Source organism: Saccopteryx bilineata, chromosome 3 (assembly GCF_036850765.1).
Source record: "Saccopteryx bilineata isolate mSacBil1 chromosome 3, mSacBil1_pri_phased_curated, whole genome shotgun sequence".
Classification (NCBI taxonomy): domain Eukaryota; kingdom Metazoa; phylum Chordata; class Mammalia; order Chiroptera; family Emballonuridae; genus Saccopteryx; species Saccopteryx bilineata.
Window position 1 is genome coordinate 57569542 of NC_089492.1, and position 23597 is coordinate 57593138.

General features: G+C 36.2%; 1 protein-coding gene across 2 annotated transcripts in view; it reads right to left on the reverse strand.

The window, feature by feature from the left end:
- TOX (thymocyte selection associated high mobility group box) overlaps positions 1–23597 on the reverse strand; it is a 322056-nt gene that overhangs the window by 148994 nt on the left and 149465 nt on the right. For both annotated transcript variants that reach the window (XM_066266180.1, XM_066266181.1), the window contains exon 2: positions 15100–15165. In XM_066266180.1, the coding sequence (XP_066122277.1) occupies positions 15100–15165 (66 nt within the window). The remainder of the gene's footprint in view (positions 1–15099; positions 15166–23597) is intronic.

Consider the following 23597-nt stretch of genomic DNA (forward strand, 5'->3'; position numbering starts at 1 on the left):
GTCCTAGAGGATTTGTAATGGTGGGTTTGGGTGCCCTTGGCTCTCAGGAGTTGTTGGGACCTAATCTCCATTACAGGTGGAAGGAATGTCACCTAAGGACTTAGTGAAAGCTTTGGTTCTATATCAAGATCTCTTGGGGATAGCAAGTCTGATGGCCCGTGGCTGGCCATTAGCAAGGGCCTAACTAGACAAATGGGCATAGAGGGCATCAGAGAGTACTTTGATCATAGGAACAGGAACATTGGTGATGAGACCCGAGGCTGAGTAGTCAGAGAAGGCTTCCCCTGCTAAAACCAGCCGTAGGTGACATTGTGGGCCTTCTGCACATATCCACTGACTCAGGGTTCTTTTTTGATTTGGGCTTATTTTCCTCCTTCAAGTCTCAGTGAGGCCAGGAGTTTAAAGGCTTTTTAATTTTCCTACTCCCTTGGGACCAAAGATAAACTACCCTACCTAATACCCTTGCATACCCCCTGAAATACAGAACTGTTTTTTTTGTGGGGGTTTTTTAACTTGTGTTAGTGATCACCAAAGAGTCAATCCATGCCCTGTGCTGAATGCTGGAGGAGAAAGGTATGGACCTTCAAGATGGTATCATCTTCCTTATCACCCTTTATATGCTCTTTACCCCTCCCCGTCTAGAAATCTGACTTTATTCAGCAGTTTGAGACATATAGCTTGCTTCCCTTCTCTCTAAAGAATAAAAGTCAATGGTGACCATCTACAGTACACAAATGGAGAGAAAACATTTAGGGATAGTGCTATGAAATTCAAGCCAATATTTTTAATTTTATCTTGGACCTTCACCATATTAAAGAAAGGTAAATTGCAAATAAGCATGCAAAGTGATTTGCTCTAAAATACAGACAGTCTGCAGGATCCAAATGATTCAAAAAACTCAAAAATTACATTATTGCTACAAAACCAAATTCTCCCTGATCTTAAGCTACTCACTGTTCCTATACACAGGAGGTCTCATCATATTGCTTGTGTTGGGATATAACATGCACTGTGCTCCCCTGAGTGACCAGAGAATAGGAGCCAAAGGTCATGGAATGTGGGTTGGAGTAGGCTGTACTACCACAATACTTGGCTAATTCTAGAATATATATGAACTTTTCAAAGCCACAGGGGACTGTTGGAAGCATTCAAGTAGTAATTTCAAAATATAGTATTATCTTAAAGAGTATTTTTATAGTTCTAAGTAATAGATTTAATGACTATTTCAAGTAATTTTCTTATTTTTGATTGTTGGAATTTGCATATTAAGCTTACAAAGTGCTAAGCTAAATATCTTTCTCAATGAGAAGGAGACAGATTTTGAACTGGCTGAGAGGCCTCATAATGATTCCTTCAGGGACTGATAAGAATGGCCACCTAGCATGTCAGAAAGAATCGATGCTCTGTAGTCCAATAGAAAGGGACTGCATCCAGGTTCTTTGAAGTATTTAATTATGTAAATTTGGGGGCAAGTGTATCACTCCCTGTAAGCCTAACTTTAAAAATCTGATTTATGGGGTTCTTATGAGCATTGGAAACAAAGATATTAGATAGTTAAAAAGCCCAATAATATATGTCTGCCACAAAGAAAGTTCTTATAAATGAGAGCTTTAGTATAGCTACAACTATTGTTAAATGGGTGTCTATATGCCACAGATGGGGTCATAGCCAAGAAAACAAACAACTATGGACAGTGTGGAAGCGAATTTAGGCATCGTTATAAAGGAATTTCATTGTATTTGCCATTGATCAAATCTCTTACTTTGAAGCAAAGGGTACATAATATAGTCACTTAATTGCTCCTCCATAAATAGCTGAGATTAAATTTCTCCTTTATTTTAAAGAGATTAAATTATATTTTTTGAAATTAAAGAATGAAAAGATAGTGGAAAATGATGAAAAGGCAAAGGATAACAATGACCTCATGTCCAAAGTGCCAAAACTATGCTTTTTCAGAGAGTTCTGCTGGCAGACCTGCAACCCAGGCTGACCCAGGCAAAGGATGAATAAATTTGTGAACCAAAATTTCAGTGTCGAAGTTGGCAAGAATAGATATACTTTCTAACATGATGTCTTGTGTCTGTAGAAAGACTATCTTCCCTGGGAGATTGTTGGCAAGGAGGTCAAATTGCTCATCAGCTGAATTTATCAGACTAGAATCGAGAGACGGTTAGAAAAGTAACTGAGGAACATTCCAGTGTGTTTTGATTTGATTTGTTTAGAAGCTTTTCCAGCCATTTCACTAAAACCATTGTCTTTCCCCATGCTCACCCTTCCCCAGCCTCCACTTCAGTGAAAAAAGAAAGCAAATTTCTCACCTGATTTCTGGAAAATCTCATTCTCCCTGTCTGTTTAATTATACACTCACATTCCTTTTAAATCATATTGCTTTACATATTGCATGACCTGGCTATCCTGTTTACATAATTTTATCCTTCTGCAATCCACATTTCCTTTAGAACAGCCTGCTCTTATTTTTTATTCTTATTCTACACAATTACATCTGGAAGTGAGATGTTAATTAGACCGATTTTTCTTTTGACTACAGAGAATTCTTATTTTCATACTGTTTAGAAAGAGTGTTAATAATATATGCTGACCAGGAACAAATAATGGGAAATCTCTTCTGGCCTTTGCTTTTCCTCCCTTTTAAAAATCTAGTTTCTCCACCAAAGGAACCTACATTTATAGGTCGCTGTCCACATATTGCAATCATTATACAGAGCACTCAATCTTTGGTGACAAGAAGTCCCATAACTCAGAAGAATTTAAAAAATATAATCTTGTACATATCTTTAAATTATGTGATGGCTTCATGCAATCATGCATACACTAAAAATATGGCTATGGTTATAATATTGTAAAATATGTTTCTCATATAGCTCTTTATTTGAAAGATAAATAAATAGCATTGCCATCAAACGTATACAGAACGCCTTAATTTTTCATCTATAGCATAATTCCTGAAAGTTCATGATAGAAAAATGTCCATGTTTTAGCATGCTTCATCTTCTATTATTGAAAATTCCTGTAGTATGATTCAAATAACTGAATAGAAAGCAAAGTAAACTGAGAAGTTCATTAGAAAAATAATAAACTTCCTCTGTTTGTTTTCAGAAGTTAAGATATTGCACGTAATGGTGATTTCTCTCAAAAGAGTTTAAGCATCAAACATTATATCCTGTTTCTTTTGAGAAGACTTTCAGAAGTAGGTAGTTTTCAGATTCTTTTGTCTCTGCATGAACAAGGGTTGATAGCTTGAGACTATAATGTATTACTGTGGAAAGCTTCAGTCTGTTACATAAATCATCTTAACACTCAGCAAGAATTGTCCAACAGTGCCATTGATGTGCGCAAGCCAATGATGCTGCAAACAATTTTTTTGTCTTTCTTCACATGTTAGACAATAGCAATAAATCATCTTCATTTAAAAACACACAATGTACTAATTTTTCAAGCAACAGTTATCAAAATGCAATTTTTGGTAAGAAGTACATTTATTTTATTTGTGTTCATTAGTTTTTGTAAACCTGTATCAAGTAAAAGGGAATGAGCGCCTCATTCTCTATAGAAGCATTTGTTGTGCACCTACTATGTGTAAGGCATCCTGCAAAGTGCGATTTGAGATTCAAAAACTTCTAAGATGCAGTTTGTTACGAAGGAAGAAAATTAGAAGAGATATAAGTATTTAGGCTCCCAATAAAGAGCCCGTTCAAAGTGTAAAGCTTAGTACTATGAGAGTGGAAATAAAAGAGGAATTATCTGAAGCTGGGATGATGAAGGGATTGTTATAAACAGATTTATCCTGATAACAGGGACTAAAGATAGACACTTAAGGTGCATTACAATAAGTGATCAAGAGAGGACTGCAGAAACGACAAAGGAAGGACTTCAGACAATGAAGCAAGGTCAGGCCCTTAATCTTCAAGAAAACTTTAAGGGTAAGACTGGTTTTACCAATCAAAAACACAAAACAAAACAAACTTGGGTACTGGGCCCAATCAAGCTTCTACTGGATCTTGTTTTTATTGTATTATGGTTTTTCACAATTGAAAAACCAGTGAACTAAGTCTGAGTGAAATCAGAAAACAGGTTCAACTTGATGTCACCCCAGTGAGTGTTTGACAATGGCCCTTCCTAGGCTTAGGATTGGGTAAACTTGAACTCTAGAGGTGGGAGCAACAGGCTGAAGCTTTCAGGATTCAGGGGTATCTGAGAAATAAGCCAAGCCCTCTCAGATCAGGGGCGGGTGGAGCAGGACTGTCTAAAACTCCTCCATGAATCATGGCTAGTGCCAGGGCCACCTATCCAGGGACTTCTAGAAAAGTCTTAACATTTAGATAGAGGCATTTCTCCTGTCATAATTTACTAATGATACTGAACTGGGGAAGATATTTGTTTTCTCTCAATTTTGTTTGGGAGTCCACATGAATCTCTGAGTTGTATTCTGAGGGGATATTTCAAAGCCAAGGTTCTGTGTGCAATTCTTATAAGAGCCTCATCTCCGGATAAAAATAAAAAACAAAAACAAACAAAAAAACAAGCTTCTGGGAAACAAATAATATAATCCCCCTACAACCCATGCAAACACGATTAAGGAGAGTGGATTGAAGTGCAAGAGCTGCTTCTGAAATACCGGTGGGGGCCCAAGTGTGTTCTTCCAGTAATAGGTCATCATTCCATAGTCAGTGTTTAGAGGGGATAAATAATTAAACTCTTTAAATTGAATTGTTTAGCATATAATTTTAAGTACAAGTGCAGTCTACACTTTTTTTAGTTTTCCAGATGTTTTCAATTCTCACATTCAGTTCATATATTCTGAGATTTAGTTTTATTCTTTTTTCTTTATTTTAGATATAATCCATGTTAACCAGACAATTTAAAGAAAATATACTTGACAAAAATCTCTCTTAATCCAAGTATTCTGGGAAAACACACACATACATACACACACACACTATTAAAACGTGTATATTTCAAGATTATTTTTTAGCTCATATTTTTTTATTTTGTTTTGGACTTTTGTTTTTAATAACAAAAGTCAGAAGTGCAACGTTGAGCTAGAAATGCTACATACAAATCTCATCTCATAGCTTAGTACGGTATATACAGTTACTTAATTTTTCTAAGCATTAGTTCTCAAACACTTAACATAGGAATGATAAATAGTATTCAATTCATTAAGAGTATAACAGGTTAAATGAGAAAATATAAATAATTTGAGTAATATACTAGCTCATAAGGGAATCAATGAATATTAGTTACATTATTATTCTTTTTATAGCATCATACAATTTAATCTGATCACATAAAATGAACTATGAGTAACTTTTCATGTCAATTAATATTATCTACATTATTATCTAAATAGGTATAATATTTATATATTATATCATCATATGCATGTTCTGTTATTTATCCCATTGATTTCCTATTACCAAACATTTAGGGTGTTTCTAAATTTTCTGTTAAGGAATACACTGTGATAAAAACCTTATATATTATTTCCTTAAGATAAGTACTATGTTTATGCTCAAATGGAATCACAGAATACTCACTAGAGAGAGGACCTCAGAGACTATGCCCCCACCCCACCATTTTGGATGAGAAAACTGAGGCTCAAAGAGGTTAAAAATTTAGCTTGTATTTAGAGAACTAGAGGGCAGAGGAGAAACCCATAGCATCTTTATAAAGTTGCTTTTATAATTACTAATTAAATAAAATGCATTGGGTTTTAATAAACTATTTAAAAATACTTAAAGATTTTAAACTTTAAAAAATTTTCTATTTTAAATAAACATTTTAAAAATATTTTATTTATTCGTTTTAGAGAAGAGAGAAGGGGGAGAGGAGCAGGAAGTCTCAACTCTCATATATGCCTTGTCCAGGCAAGGCCAGGGTTTCAAACTGGTGACGTCAGCGTTCCAAGGCAACGTAAACTTTCTTTTTTTAAAACATCTGAGTTAAATTGATTTTTGCTTATGGTGAGGTTCTAGTTGCTAAATCATAGGAAGGTAGACAACACAGAATTGGACATTTAGTGCTGGCCTATTTTTCTATGTACATAATTTATATGTAAACTAGAAAAAATACATGTTACATGTGTTTATGGTCATTTCTTTCATTTTTATTGATTTTGTAGAAATCAGTAAATGTTGGGTATGTGAACTCACATTCTTCACAAAGCAGGCAGCTGGCCTGGGTTCTTAGTTTGGCTACTCCCTCAAATAAGGGCCCAGAAAAAGGAAAGAGAGGCTCCAGTCATCACACTCTGACAGGCAGCCCTTAGTCTGGACCATTTACCAGGGACCCACGGCATGCAGATGCCTAGACATTCGAGGATCATCTCACTTCCTGAAGTCCTTGCTGCAAAGAAAGCTTACAGTGAAGTGGTGCTGAAGATGGGGACATGGGGGGAAAAATGTTGAACAGTTAGAGACAACTTCCTGTTTGATTAAGATTAAACCCATCATCCTTGAGTTACCGGGGAAGTGGTATCTCTGGGGAAGAACGGCAGGAAGTTGTGAGCCACCTCTATGGAAAGACCTCCTGTTTTTTGTTTACCTTCTAGAGGAGAAAAGGAGAGGCACCACAGGTGGGGTAAGTCCTAGAGCAGTACAAGAAAAGCAGTGAGAACACAGAGGCCACAGGACAGCTGTGGTGGCAAAGGTGCAGGAAAGGCTGGAAGAGAGAAGGAAGGAATCGCCAGTCTGGAAAAAAGAATCGCCAGTCTGGAAAAAAGAATCCAGGGGCAGCAGATAAACGCCTCACCTTATATAGCTTTTGTGTGCGTGTGAACAGATGTAAAATTGTTGCTTTTGTAAGTAAAAGATGGTCATATGCCTGCAATTTCATTTGGTTCAAACTAAGATTTTCAGAGTATCCGCACACACATGAACACATTTTAGTTATCTCAGAACTAACAAGATTTCGGTTAGGACGTCAACATTCTAAAATAAAAAGAAGCCTAGCTGACCAAGGATGGGGGTCTGATGTGGGTGGTTAGGCCTTCCTGGGCCAGAATCCTAACTCTGATAGTTACAGTTTTTTTGATGTTTCGCCCATCACTTTACCTCTCTCATCTTACTGAATTACTGTAAGTATTAATCGAGGTACTGTACGTAAAACCTTTGTTTAGTTCCTTGCCAAACACACGTAGCTAGCTGCCGACTGACAGTTATTATTATTATTATGGATCTAATTCATTCATTACACTGTGAGTAGCAGAATGCTTACCTAAACATCCAGCCAAGCAGAAACTTTCTACTAAAACTTACCATCATGTTAAAAGGAAGAAATTTAACTAAAGTTAGAGCATAAGAAAAATCAGTTCTGTACCTACGAGTCCAGATTGTTCCTAAAGACAACTTCTGTATAGGGATGCTGGCTTTGCCTCCCCTCTATGATCCTACTGCAGTAGTTTTAAGGCAGTAGTTTTCAACCGTTTTACACTTGGGGACCAGTGAAAATAGGAGAATTATTTCAGGGACTGCTAAGGCAGAAATCACCCTGAGCATAAGCGAATTTGACTAAGATCATTAGACTTATAATCTTCATACAACATCAGGGTGGTTAACTCTTTTGTGGACTGACCTGAAATTTCTGGCAGACTGGCAGTTGAAAAACACTGCTCTGAGGTCACTCGCTTCGTGGGTTCAGACAATAAACTCACAGTGGGTTTAGCTCTTCTTAAGGGAGGGCCCTCTCTTGAAATGCTGGAAATCCCAGCTGCATACGTGGAAGCCTTCATTATTTGTCTCAAATCAGAGACAATCAGAACCCTTGTGAGTTTCAGACCAGGCTACTCATTTTGAATAAGTTGATGCTAAGACTCAGAAGTCACTTGTTTGGCTGCTAGCAAAAGGGCCAATCATCGTATAATTTATAAACAGCAGGTAATGTATAGAGAACATTTTCCAGGACAGCCACCAATTACTTTCAAACCATTAGGGTTACAGATATAAATTTTTATATCCAAACTGTGAAATAAAATAGATCAGAAAAAACACCGAAGAAAGAAAAAAAAATACGGATATAAATGAAGATTAAACTGAAACCCTCTTTGTGTTTCTGGGAAGTCTAGCTAAATCGGCTCCCAAACTGAGGAACCAAAACTGTGAAGGGAAATTTGAGACATTTTTTAAAGGTGTCTGGGTGGCAAACGAGGATATAAGAAGGAAGTCTCAGAAGAGATGCAGGTGGGTGCAAAAACCTCAGCTTTCCAAGCCTCAGTGTTCTTATACTAAAAATGGGCAATATCACTTTTACTTGAAATATTGGCATATTAAAATTTAAGGGTTAGTTTAGAACAATCTTTAAGTGTCTTGGAAATGGAGATAGACGACATCATTCCACATGTTACTATCTTAAGTTAAATATTATATTTATTTTTGAGATATTCTTTACTGATAGGTTTATTATAATAAGTACCAGGAAAAAATCTAGGAGGGTATACCTTGCAAAATTTAACAAGAAAGATCGCTTAATTTTTCATAATTGTTTATGTGCTACACTAAAAAAAAAAATCTTCAAAATACAATTTTGAACAAGCCAAAGGGCTGTTTTCAAAATGTATCACTGCAGCTGCATAACTGGTCAGGCTGTTCGGCCACAGCTCCTCTTCGCAGTGCCATAAATGTCTTGGGGTCACTAACAGTTGCCCACTAAGCAAACGATCCTCCAAAAGGAGCTTGATAATTTCAGAATCTGTTGGGGTTTGTTTTATTTTATAACCACGAATGCTATTCCATTCATATATTTTCATAATTTTTATCACTGAGATTCATTTCCTCAATGCTTGAAAATCATACTATTAGACAATTATAATAAAATTCTTGAGCACACTCAGAAACAAACATTCATTTTCTGAAATAAAAAATGAGTCTTATATTCACAAATCCCACAGCTTGGAAATGTATATGATACACAACATTTAACCTGTCAGCAGCCTCATTAGTGTCAATGAGTGGGAACTGGCAATCAGTAGATGGTGTGCTCTACATGTGTTTATGTTTTAAAATGTTCCTGAAATAGCTCCGCTAGAGTGGTTGATATAAAACACTTCTACTGGACAAATGAATTTTAGTTTAAATTTTACGGTCTACTTAAATTTTTTTGAAGAATTCATATTTCTTGTGTTAAATGATCATTTATAGCTAACAGAGTCAAAACCCAACTAAAAACATAATAAATAATAAAGACTCAGGTAAAGAAGCATCTGAAGTTCAAGCATACCAATATGTAAATAATCAAGAAAATATGCAGAAAGACTGATGTGTGTTTGACTATCAAGAGCTCTAAGATATATATTTGTATGGTGCCGTATTCAGCATCCATACAGCTATTAAGACATTTTTATAAACTGTAAGAAATATGTGAGCTATTTCAAGATATAATTCTGAAAAACAGACTTCCATGTAAGAAGCCAATTTAGGAAGAAAACAACATAAACAATAGTAACTTGTGTGCTCAAGTGAAGCATCTTTTTAATTTTGAGTAATGAAGATGTCAAGCCAAATGCTAGAGTAGTTTAACTTAATTAGGTGGCCTATTTTTCCAGGCATCCTTTCATTTCCCATTGAAAACTCAGCTTGTATGCAAGGCAACAAGAGCAATTTTGTCTGTAATGAATGCCTCCGGGACTGCGCAGAGTAATCATTTGAATGTTACACTGAAGACTGGTTTGAGTAACTAGTTTGAGCTTGTTAAGATGCCAGACTTTGTTGGACTAACTAGATTACTCAAAACATGGCAGCTTTGCCATTTTATTGGGTCAATGGTCAAAAAGTCAAGTTGACTTTATTCCTGAAATTTCTGCCAAAAGGAACCAATCTAAAACTAATTGGTCTAACTTATAGTTCAAATTTATGTCATGATCATGGAAATTTTATGGCCCATGGTCAAGAAATGTTTTTTCAACACTGCTCTTAGAAAGATACTTTCTAGAACCTTTTGTTAGACTTCATTTACATTTTAACCTAGAGAATTTTCTCATTATAAAAACATGTAATTAAAATATAGATATAGTTATTAATATGTTTGCCAAAACATTATAATTCTAACAGATTTAATAAAATATTGTACAAAAGGGAACTTGAAGAGTGCTCTTGGTTCCATAGTCAATGTATTACTGATAATAAACAGCAATATGGTATTATTGTAACAATAATTGCCTATTAGCATCTAGTTTATTATCACACTAGCTCTTCAAGTCCTGTACTTGAAACTATTGTGATGCAGTGGGAGAGCTGGTGCCTTTTGTTAATGTGCTGAAGCACTGACACCAGACAGAGGGAGGGGTACCAGTAGAGGGGAATGGGCAGGGCCAGATTTGCTAAATGTCTGCAATGCAGGGCTGAAAACCATCGCAAGCAGAAAATGCAAAGAATTAATGTGATTAGAAAACATACATAAAATATTTGAATTCATTTACCCATGTTTCAACAAAAAAATGTTGCATACTTCTGATGTATCAAACAGTATTTTAGGCACAGGAGATCCATAGGGAAGCAAGAGTGAGCCTTACCTTTTAAGATCACAATCAGGTAAGCAAGAAAAGGAAATCAGTACCAACTTTAGTGTGCTACATGCCACAGAGGGGCAAGTGTGTGCCCTGCTACAAACTCCAATTTGTACACACTATAGGCACAGAGGTGTGTAAGTAGAAAGAAACATGTGCATCATTCAGCAACAGAGAGAGGAGAAATGGCAAGGTGAAAGTAGGATGAGATGAGGAAGATAATGGAAAATGTGGGGCTCTGAACTCAGGCAATAATTATGTACAAAAAAAAAATTATGCCCCCTACCAAAAAAAAATTAGAATCACCACTATTATGATTAACTCAGGGCTGAGTGATAAAGGAGACTGAGTCCGTCTTGGAAGACTGGGTATATGGTGTTAACTGTTAAGACTAATAAGAAATATAGAAATAAGAGAAATTTAGAGGGTGAAGAAGTAGGTTACAAGTGATTAATCTAAAATAGGGTCTATGGTCAGGACATTTAATATTTTGAGTTTACTATAATGCTCAGAATTAACAACAAAAGTTAGCTCATAAATAAAGAATAATTGTTGCCTGACCAAGCGGTGGCGCAGTGGATAGAGCATCAGACTGGGATGCAGAGGACCCAGGTTCGAGACCCTAAGGTCCCAAGCTTGAGGGTGGGCTCATCTGGTTTGAGCAAAAAGCTCACCAGCTTGAACCCAAGGTCGCTGGCTCCAGCAAGGGGTTACTCAGTCTGCTGAAGGCCCACAGTCAAGGCACATATGAGAAAGCATTCAATGAACAACTAAGGTGTTGCAACGCGCAGTAAAAAACTAATGATTGATGCTTCTCATCTCTCTCCGTTCCTGTCTGTCTGTCCCTGTCTATCCCTTTCTGACTCACTCTCTGTCTCTGTAAAAAAAAAAAAGAATAATTGTTGATGGAAAGAAGGAGGAAGAATGGAAAGTAAGAAGGATGAAGAGGGGAAGGGAAAGAATAAAGCAAGCAAGGGGGTAAGGGATGGAAACCAAACGGAAGAGAATGGTTTAGTAGAGTAGAGGCCAAGATCAAGGAGAAAGTGACTTATTGAAAGTATGTTCCAGTCAAGTAACCAAGACTTCTTCATGAGTTGACACCAGAAATATTTTCTGGTTCTCTTTACTAAGTGATTATTAAAGACTAGTCCTTTTCAATCATTGTCCCACAGTTTCCCAAGTGCAGCATGCCTGAAAAAAGTTCCTATGTCAGTGAACTGGTGAAATGTGTTGCCAGTGTGTGTGGAAAGCTTGGAATGAACAGGTAGCCATGGAAAATGATATTCTGGGAACTACCAGAGAAGAAGGAAGAATAAGATAAAGTAATGGTACACATTCAAAATAAAGCATAAATAAATAAGTAAGCTTTGTGCCATAGAAAGTCTGATCAAGAGAACTAGACTCCTCTTCTGTTTCCTTTGATGCACACAATTCAATTGATTATATTGAGTATAATCACAGATGAGGAACTACAGAAGGTACTATAACTCTAGGAACTAGAGAGACGGACTGGAATTGTTTTAGAGAAAGAGAAGGACCTCAGGGCATGTGAATCTGAGTGGGTCTGGTAAATTTCGGAGAAGAGTCTGAGTATGGGTGAGAAGTCCAACCCTCTCTGCCTTATTGTTGTGTATCTCAGCACATTGGTCAATCAAACATGACAAGAATGAGAAAGGAGAGTGTTTGTTATGAGGGACTGTTAGCCACTCTTCGGTTGACTTTGCTTTCATTAGCTCACTCACACTTTCCCACAAACTCTACAGAAGGGAACCTGCAATTTCATGAGGTATCAAGCAACATGTGTCCCCTTCGACAGGGTCTGGAAACACACAAAGAAATCTTGAATGGCATGGTTCAAATTCTATCCAGAGTAAGAAAAATTTAAATGGTTTTTAAATTAAAGCACTGAGTGGCTAGCACACTTTAACTATTATAGGAGAAAATAGCCAATGTTCCAAGAATGGAGCCAGAGAGAAGTGGAAATGTCATGAGTTTTTATTACATACTTGTCAGGCTTATTATGTGGTGGTATATTCAATTTAAAAGCTGCCTATCAATTACAAAATTATATGCAAAAAATTTTAAGGATTTGTATACACCCACTTAAGAGGTATAGAATGCATGCAGTAGATAGTGCCAAAGAGCCCTTTGGGATTGCCTGAAAGAATATCATTAATTTTTACAGTGTATTTCCATTGCTGGAGCTATTCCAGCATTGGCTTTCTATAAAAATCATTTCAAGTTTAGAATTATGCTATTTGCTTGCAGCAACATCACAGGAGCAGTAGTGCACCATATGTTCCTACTTAGCAACTTAGTCTATAAGTCCCAAAGCATGTACTGATTTGAAAATTGAACAGGAATTATAATTGTTGAGTGATGCTATGAGGCAAGTTTTTTTGGATTACTAAACTATGCAGATGTTTGATGTTATGTAGGAAAAGGAACAAACTTTTTTCTTTTTTCCTACAGGATGACTAAAATCTTATTTATGGTTGCCGAAAGGGGTAAATTGATTAAAATTCCCTAAAAGAATACCAGGTAGTGAATTCTTGAACACACTGTATTACATTAAACAAAAGGAATGTTAAGTGCAAAATTTAGCTAAGGCTATTCAACTTATGTAATTTGTGAAGTTCATTTCCCCCCAGAATATGTATTATCTTCCATTAGTTTACTTTTTAATAGCAGCACATTCTAAAAATATTTCCATATATGCTACTACTAAAAACAATAGTTTGATCTTGCTATATCTTCACAAAGACAAAATATTCGGAGCTCTTTACTCCTTCATAAATTTTTATTGGTATTTAAAACATTCTTAGTAACTCCCGAGTGAAATAGTAAGAAAAATAATATTAGTTGCTTGATTTTGGTCAGGGCTTAATATTATCTGTTGTGCTTGAATTTAAAAATCTTAGGACCCAAGCTGTTATGATATATATGTTTTGAATTTCTAATCCTTTATCCAAAAGTCTTTAAGAAGGACATAATGATTCTCTGAGAGGGAGCAGCTGCTTTATAACAGCAATCATTTATTGAGTTTGTGTTTCTACTGTTTCAAACAAATTCAATTAGCCCTTACACTTCAAAACCCTAAAGGCACCAAAGAGATGATACTGGGTTGCTCTAATCTAATAGTAATACTAAACTTGTCAGTACAGTTTTGGGATTGATGGTTAGAAGAAAATTAATAGTAACATTTTTCATTTTTTAATCAAACAGTCCTATTCAGAACTACCTATGGATCTTGGAGGCTACTTAGCTGAATGAATTCAGTTCAGTAAGAATTTTATATGCAAAGTTCAACCTTCCAAAGGTATTCTGAGCCTGATCAATTCACTTGAATGGAAGAAAATGTAGTCCAGATCTCTGAACTTCACAATGACCTTCTCGTCCAAAAAAATATTGTGTGCTTTCTAGAATGTTTGCCAGAGTAGGCAGTGATCATAATGACTTCTAAACGCAAAGCTCATGGAGAGGCAGGCCTGCCTCTGTTTTGAGTTAAGTCCAAGACATTTTGTTCTTAGAGAAATTTCAAAGCCCACAAAGTGCACCCCTAACATATATATTAGATTTAATTCACCAACATGAAGAACAATAGAAGTTTATAATCCCCCTACCCCCACCCCTTTCAGTTAACAAATCTATTTGGGCAGATACATAGGAATTGAAAACTACTGTACTATGTTAGTTTCCGCCATAGTCACTGTTACAGGAAACTCCAAGCTACCATGGTTTTATAGGAAAAAATATATTCTAGGAAAAAATATGTTCAAGTCCACAAAATGCTCTTATGAACTCACTCTCGCTTTCATTCATTCATTTATTTATTCTTGCTTATAATGTTCTTACATATTATGTTATACTGGCACCCTAGGACAGTTATAATTTTGCTTTAAATGCCCTTGTTGGATTAAAGGGCCTGGTCTTAAGTATCTAAAAATAAATAGCCAAGCATTTGCTTTTATAAATGTAACCATTTACATTTTTGTTGGAATTTTGTTGTCATGTCTATGATTAAATACCTTGGCAAGTATTCCCAGTGAAATGGATACAAAAACACCCTTGAAAAGTTTCAATCATTCCATGCTTTTTGACTCAAAAGCTACCCACCCAGTAGATTCTGAAAACAGCCATATAGCACTCATCAACCATGTGATTTTGGTTATAATATAACATTTTATTGAAAACTGCCCCCAACAGTGATTAATTAAAGCTATTTGTGACATGTGTAACTTATAATGATTAACTTGTCTCTAGTCAGAAGCACAAATAACCTGCACCTGTAAAGACTTTATTTCCTAAAGGTAAAACAACTGTTTAGGAAAGATCATGCTGGCAAAACAGCTGCTTGCCGCTCTGGAGGGGAAACAAGGTAGGATCTTTCAACAAATGCCAACTCCAGGGTTTTATCAGCTCTATCTCATTAACTGGAAACAAGGCTTAAATGCTTTGTTTATAAATTATGATTATTCCTGATTGCGGCAGTTACTGATAGTGCTACTCATTTGCAATGCAACTCTTTGAATTTGTTTAATTACAATTTGAAACAAGGCAGAGAAGATTAATTAACCCACCTGGCTGGCTGGCACGTAGTCCTGGCTCGGCTCTGTCATGCTCATGTACATGTTTTCACCGTCAAACTGCGAACAAAATAATAGTAAACATTCAGCAATCTTGACTGTTTGCAGGTTTTTTTTTTTCTCCTTCTCACCATTAAACTGGAAAACAGTAGCACTAAAAAAATACTGTGCTTGGGAATACGGAAAATCTGTCCTATAAAGTGAGCCGCATCATTTCTTAGATGTTTCTGTTGTCATCCTTCCTGACCCTGGATGTCAGTGATTTGGAGTAATTAGTGCTCTAGTAATTACAGCAAGCAAGAAAGAAATGAATGGTTTCCTTTCATCTGCAATCTGTTTTAAAACAAAATGGCTCATTTTGCATACCATGTATACATATTGCAGTTCAGTTGTAATGTATTAAATGAATGGCACGATTTCTGGGGGAAAAAAAGATAATGGAAAATAAACTAAGGCACAGCTCGATGCATTCTGAGTTTAGCTCTCAAAAATGAAAAAGTGCAGGTTTTACAATAGACTAAAACTGACTTCATCACAACAGCCTTATGATGAAAATTTTTAGTTTGATAATAATATTTGAAAAAAGCATGTGCCACTACATCCATGGCTAAGAATGATAATAATAATGAATAGCAATAAAAATATACAGGCTTGATGATTAAATTTCCTTCTCTGAAGTTTTTCAAAGACATAGAATTAAAGTAAGTGTTACAAATGCATAGAAATTCATACACAAATTTGCAAGTTAGGAACAAGACAGAAGGAGGAAATTCGCCAGGCAGGGCAACGGCAGAACAATGCAATAGTTCAAGCAACAGCAATAACAACAACATACTTTGCATTATTTGGGTTTTTTAAGGTAATCACTCCATTCAGATTTTATCCTTTTATTCCAAAAGAAAATAATCAAATGGATTAATGTGCCCAGCTTCAAAGAGCTGAGTTTGAATATACTTTCATTGGCAGACTAATTTCAGACATGGGAACATGAAAACCTGAGAAATCACTTTTTAAGGCAAAATGGTGTTACTGATGGAGGTGCAAGCACAAAGTAATAATGGACATACTCGACATACCATCAAAATCGAAAAAAATATGTTATAGACTTCGCGTTCCAAAGAGGATTGTACAAACTCTAAGGACACACCAAAGCCAGCCTCTGACCTATAGTCAGCAGCAATGGGTGCCCTGAAGATTCACATAAACATCAGCTGTGTAAGAGGAAAGCTCAGAAGGACACTGAAGCACTCACAAAGGTTAATTAAGTTCAATAAACCAAAGGATTTCCTCATCCATCAACCTACAAATACATTTCATGTTATGTGAACAGAGTTATTGAAACAGATATGAAATCACTTATTGAATGAGGAGGGTGTTAAGACAAATAACAAATAGCTCACTTAGAAAATATTAGCTGAATATTTTGGTTGCTTTGTCATTTGGCTCAAGAGCCCTGAGTCCAAGTGACTTACCCACGGTGGCTTTTCCATTAGTCAAGTGATCGATCAATTTTAACCCAAAGACAGTCCTAGCCCCAAGTCAATCTGCCAATTACTCTGACAACTCAAAACCTAACAAAGCATCATTTGGCATTCCTTCACCCCCACTCACTGTTAGTTTGTTTGCAAATGTTTTTAATGTTAAGATGCCAAAGAACCATTTAAAATATGGACAGTTTCTCTGACTCTAACAAACTAAACTGAACAGAAGTAGTGAAGTGTTGAAACACTCCACTGCCTATGCATATTCTATAAATGTGATACTTTCTATTTCATCTTCTCTAACTCACTTGCTAAATCTGGTGTCATTCTCAAGCCAACTAAGGTTTGAGAGTTTTGGTTTTAGTCTATCCAAAGTGTATGCTAATTAAGCATATTCAATGTTAGTGCTCTTGATAAGGATGCTTTACTTAAAAAGTACCAATGCTGAAGTAATATTGAGCCAAAGCTGAAACAGCATTTTACAATAAAAAGTCTGTTGTTATAGGAATGACTATTTTATTGAATACATTCTATGTCCCCCATCACCCACCTGTATCTTTACATTAACTGACAGTATTACGTGATGTAATTTTCATAAAAACCAATATTTAGGTATTATTATTAGCTACATTTTACAAATTAAGGTAAAGAGGCACAGAGAATTTAAGTTAGATGCTTACGGTTTCATAGCTCTTAAAAGGCAGGGCTAAGATTCAAAGCCAAGCAGACTGGCTTTCTAGCATATGCACTTAACAACCAGAACATATAAATATAACCTGAATAAAATCATGAATTAGCTATCAGTTCTGTAAATGTCAATAGATTATCAAAGCCAATCATTGGCAGTACCTCAATGATGTTGAGATGGTGTCCAGAATGTCTATGGTATTGTGAGACTTTAAAAAAGAAAGTGAGTCTCAAAGAACAAAGCCAAAGGTGTCACACTACCTGACTTCAAGTTATACTGCAAAGTTATAATAATCAAAACAGCACGGTATTAGCAGGAAATAAAAAAAGAAAAGAAAAACAGCCAAAAAAGACTAATGGAACAGAAGTGGAAGCCTAGAATAAACTCACATCTGTATGAGCAAATATGACAAAGGAGCCAAAACTATAAAATAGGAAAAGAAAACCCCTTTAATAAATGATGCTGAGAAAATTAGAAAGCCACATACAAAAGAATAAAACTAGATTGCTATTTGTTACCACAAACAAAAATTAAATAAAAATATATCAAAAACTTAAATAGAAAACCTGAAACAATAAATTACACAGAAGAAAACACAGGTAATAAACTTATGGACCTTGGTCTTACAGAAGAGTTTATAAATTTGACCTGAAAGTCAAGAAAGGGAAAAACAAAAATAAATGAATGGGTATATATAGAACTAAAAATCTTCTGCACAGCAAAAAAAAAAACCACTGACAAAAAAAAGGCAACAAATCAAATGGGAAAAGACATTTGCAAGTAACATTTTGATCAGCGGTTAATATAAAAAATAAATAAAGAACTCATACAACTCAACAACAAGAAAATAAACAGTTCAATTAAAAAATGAGCAGAGGACCTTAACAGATACTTCTCCCAAGAAGACATAGAAACGGCCAAAAGATATATAAAAAGATGCTCAACTTCACTAGCTATTAGAAAAATGCAAATGAAGACTACAATGAAATACCACCCTATACCTGTTAAAATGGCTATTATCAATAAGACAAGTAGTCACAATTGTTGAAGAGGTTGTAGAGAAAAAGAAACTCTTTTTTTAATTTTATTTTATTATTTTTTATTTTTTTAAATAATTTTATTTTTTTAATGGGGCGACATCAATAAATCAGGATACATATATTCAAAGATAACAAGTCCAGGTTATCTTGTCGTTCAATTATGTTGCATACCCATCACCCAAAGTCAGATTGTCCTCTGTCACCTTCTATCTAGTTTTTTGTGTGCCCCTCCCCCTCCCCCTTACCCTCTCCCTCTCCCCCCTTCCCCCATAACCACCACACTCTTATCAATGTCTCTTAGTTTCACTGAAAAAGAAACTCTTATTCATCACTGGTGGAAATGTGAATGGGTATAAGCCACTATGAAACCTGTATCGAGGTTTCTCAAAAAATTAAAATATAATTAAAATTAAAATATAAAGTATATGACCCAGCAACTCCTTTTATGGGTATCTAACTGAAAAATTTAAAAAACATTTATTTGTAAAACTATATGTAGTATTATTATTCATTGCAGCATTATTCACAGTGGTCAAGACATGAAAACAATTGATGTGTCCTTCAATAGATGATTGAATAAAGAAAATGAATATATACACAATGAAATACTACTAAGCCATGAGAAAAATAAAATATTGCCATTTGGGACAACATGGATGGAGCTTAAGAATATACTAAGCACAATAAATCAGGTGGAAAAGTTAACCATACGATTTCACTCATATGTCGGATATAAAACTGAAAGCAAGAAATGAATAAGCAAGACAAACAAAAACCCTAAACACAGACAACAGTATGATGATTACCAAAAACAGAGGGAAAGGGGGTTGGGAAGGAGGTAGTGAAAGGTAAAGAGGGTCACACATTTAGTGACAGAAGGAGATTTTACTTTGGATAGTAAACACAAAATGCAATATATGGATAATGTATTATAGAATCATACACTTATGTCACCCCAGTAAATTTAATGAAAAAATTAAGAAACAAACAACCACAGAAAAAGCCATGAGTCTTGGTAAGCTGTCAATTTTGTAATCAGATTGGTGGAATGCCCCTGGATGCTTTCTGATTAAGCTATAAAAGAGAGAGACATGGTATAATAGTAATTTTGTCAACTTGACTTGGCTGCAGGGTGCCCAGATATTTAAATATTATTCTGGATGTATTTGTGAGGGTATTTTTGGATGAAATTAACATTCAAATTGGTAGACTGTGTAAATCAGATTGCCCTCTCTAATATAGGTGGGTCACAGCCAATCAGTTAAAGGCCTGAGTAGAAGAAAAAGGCTTAATTCATGAGAGAAGGCTGGGGCACCTCCTGCTTGTCTGTTGAGCAGGGCTATTGGTCATTTCCTGCCTTCTGACTCGTGCTCAAACAGCAGCTCTTCTTTGGTCTGAAGCCTGACATCTTTTGTACTGGAACTAGACCATTGGCTCTCCTGTGTCTCCAATTTCCCAACTATAGATCTTGGGACTTCTTAGCTTTCATAACTGCATGAGATAATTCCTTGTAATAAATTCCTTTCTTTGTATACATACATCCTGTTTGTTCTTCTTCTCTGGTGAACTTTAACTAGTACAGGTGGCTTCCTCTATTACTATCAGTATATTCACAACTCTTCCAAAGCTTATTTCTGCAGGAGATACAACATAGAAATACATGAAGTGATGACATTCCTTTTGAGCTATTGCTTGCTTTCTCAGGGAGCAGAAGCCAAGCTGATTTTGCCGAGGCATCCTGCTCCACTCCCTATGCCCCATTGCATCCTACATATATCCACACCTCTTCATTCGGGATGCCTCCCTTCCCTTTCACTTGCAGTTCTCCTTACGCAGTTCAGCTCTACTCAGTCAGAGCTGGGCTGTCTCCAGCCTCCGGGCTCCTGCAGGCAGTCCCCTGGTTTGACAGCTCTTGGAGTTAGTGACTCCACTGGCTGTGAGCTACCAGAGGACACAGGGCACATCTCAGTTATCTTTAGTGCCTCGATATCTTAGGGTCAGCACATAAAAAGTCCTAAAAAGTGTCTAATTAACAAAAATTAAATAATGTTTTCTTGATGAAATAGATTACCTTCCTAGTGAATTCAGTGACTTAGAAGAGCTGAATTCACTAAGCTTTTAGAAAATGGTCTGAAGGCTTTTAAAAGGGGTCAACTCAGTCTTACAATGAATTAAAACTCATTGCTTTAAGAGTACAAGCCCTTCAAAATAATAATAAAAATATAATGTACAGAAATAGCCAGGACACCATTACTTAAAGCCAGATTCACTCCTTCCTCAACATTTTTATTTAAGTAGAAAACATGTAGATTGGCCAAGAAACAATAAATCTGGATCTAAAAAAGTGTATGCCCTCTTGCTGAAGAATTTTGAGTTGCCAAACTAAAACAAGTACATGTTTCAAACAGGCCTAACCATTCTCTGTATAGTTGGACAAACTCTTGGATTAAGGAAGAAAAATAAACCAAGATCCCAGTGGGCCCCCCATCCCCTACCCACAGAGACCCTGTCAGGTTAATGTCATCATTGAACTTTTCAGAGCTCCACCCAATCCCTGTTGAGGAGCTGGTGCCAGGAATCTCAACAGGCTTCATGCTGATGCACCATTCTTGGAATGCGTCCTGTGTCATGGGTAGATATCATATTGTCATTTGAAGTAGAGTTATGAATTTTGTTAGAGTCCTAAAATTTTGGTCTTGGAAAGATCTCAGAAAGCATCATATCTGAACCTCTCATGTTATGATGGAAAGAAACAGACTTTTATTGGCCATTCGGTCCACCTGTGAATATAATCAAGGTCTGAATTTCCAGTAGAAGAGTGGTCCACTCTGACATACTGCTTTATACTCCACTACTCATAAATGGGGATCAGACTCTATGACTCTTCTGTGCATTGCGTATTTGCCTACCACACAGACTTGAAGGCACAGCATTTGCTTTATTACACTAATGACCCCACTTTACTTTACCTGGACCACATATTAGATAAACCTTATTAATAACTGTTGCAATAACATTGTTTTACTAAAAATTATTAACTGCATTTCCTTACTTTTTTTTATCACAGTTATTATTTTTTAGTGTCAACTGAATTTAGGCATTATAACTTTTCTAAATGTATCTCAGCATACTAGAGCCTTTAATTTCCATGTATTCTCAATTTAAAACCTGGAGCAAAGTTTGGAAGAATAAATAGGCTGACTTATTTAAATCTAAATGTAAATGGCATCAACTCAGGATTAGCCTTTCTGACCAAGTGCATTTATACTCTTTATTGTGTTTTTATTTCAAAGCACCAGGGGATGCAATCACATAAAAAGTCATTTATAATCTTCTACTACAGTTTTTTGAAATTGTTTTTAGAGGATATTAACCAAACCCATAATCCCAAAGAGCTTTTCAAACTAGGTAGTTATTATTTCTTCTATTTAAAAACTGAAAGTATACATCCAACACTGTCTGAATTTAGTGAATGATGAGCAAAAATGGGCAATATTAGGCTACTGAAACCACTAAAACAAGAAAAATCAAAGATAGAATGTGAAGTGTAAATCAATCATTAGTGCTGGTACAGGAAATGGGATCTTTTTAAGGAAACCATTAGAAGAAAACCAGAAAACGGCTGCTGCGGAGGGTGGGGTGGGGGAGCCCCATGGAATTCATGAAACAGTACCACATTGTATGGCCTATAAAAGGGAAAGCTTACGTTTCTGGGTGTTTTCTGAAGAAATATTTGATACTTTGATTTTTTTTAAAAAGAGCTAAAAATGGAAATGTTTATAATAGGGAGTTAATTTGACATTTCTTAGAAGATGCATTATAATAAATCATTATAAGAGAGGGCAATGTCCTCAAATTAAAATATCCATTTTTGTATTGCTTGGCTCAATATAAGACTACAAGTCATCTAATTTAATGTTTTTGTAATGGAAGAAATTACTTCAGTTTGGGCCATGAAGTCAAATACTTATGCTGTTTCACATAGAGCAAGGCATTTTGAAAGCTCTAAGCATAATGTGAAGGGTGAGAATGTACATGAGCACAGCTATCGTGGCTGTTCACACACATAGAAACCAACATTACTATAGTCAATGTGAACATCTCCAATAAAAGTAGTGCAAGGCACACTCCTCCACCGATAAGCATCCTCCCATTCTCAAGGAGAAAGGTCAGGAGACACTAGAGAGAGGATACATGTTTCTCTTCCCGCTTCAAGGCTGAACTTGTTGACACAATCGTCTAAGGCAGTCTGTATCCATGCTGAGCCGGGCTGAATGAAACCAGTGCTGAGCACAGTGGGCTGCAAAAGTGGCTCTCAGGGTGAGAAAACAGACCAGCCACACACAAGCTACCGGCAGCCAAGGATAAGAAAGCAGTTACTCTCCCAGTGCTTTGAATGGATGTGCGTTAGCTGAACTAGGAAAGAGAAACCCCTCTAGGTTGGGCTTCTGTCACTTGAACTTGAGTGATAAACACTGTGCTGCAGATCTGAGTACATGGAGAAGAAATGTGATCTGAGCATAGCGTGCTGCTTGGATGACTTGGCCACAGGAGGGGGAGAAAGAATACTACACCACCCACAACCAGAAGATCATAACTACAAATTAGAGCAGGGGTCCCCAAACTTTTTACACAGGGGGCCAGTTCACTGTCCCTCAGACTGTTGGAGGGCCAGACTATAAAAAAATTTATGAACAAATCCCTATGCACACTGCACATATCTTATTTTAAAGTAAAAAAACAAAACGGGAACAAATACAATATTTAAAATAAAGAACAAGTAAATTTAAATTAACAAACCGACCAGTATTTCAATGGGAACTATGAGCCTGCTTTTAATTAATGAGATGGTCAATGTGCTCCTCTCATTGACCACCAATGAAAGAGGTGCCCCTTCCGGAAGTGTGGCAGGGGGCCGGATAAATGGCCTTCGGGGGCCGCATGTGGCCTGCGGGCCGTAGTTTGGGGACCCCTGACTTAGAGTCTGGACTTGGTTTGGAACTGAATTTATATTCTCATTTTTGTCTCAGTGACATACTTATTGGGGGAAGAACCACATATCATGTTTCCTTTGTTAACTTTGAGAACTGAAAATTTCAATGCTAATGCTACGTATAGATCTTGAATCTCTACTCGTAAATGCTATCCTATGCCCCAAACTCAGTGGCATGACTCAAAGAGAATCATAACATCATTTCCTTCTGCTGCTAAGAGTATGGCTGCAATGCAATATTTGTTTATTTGTTTTTTAAACAAATACACTAAACTTATTAACTCAAAATG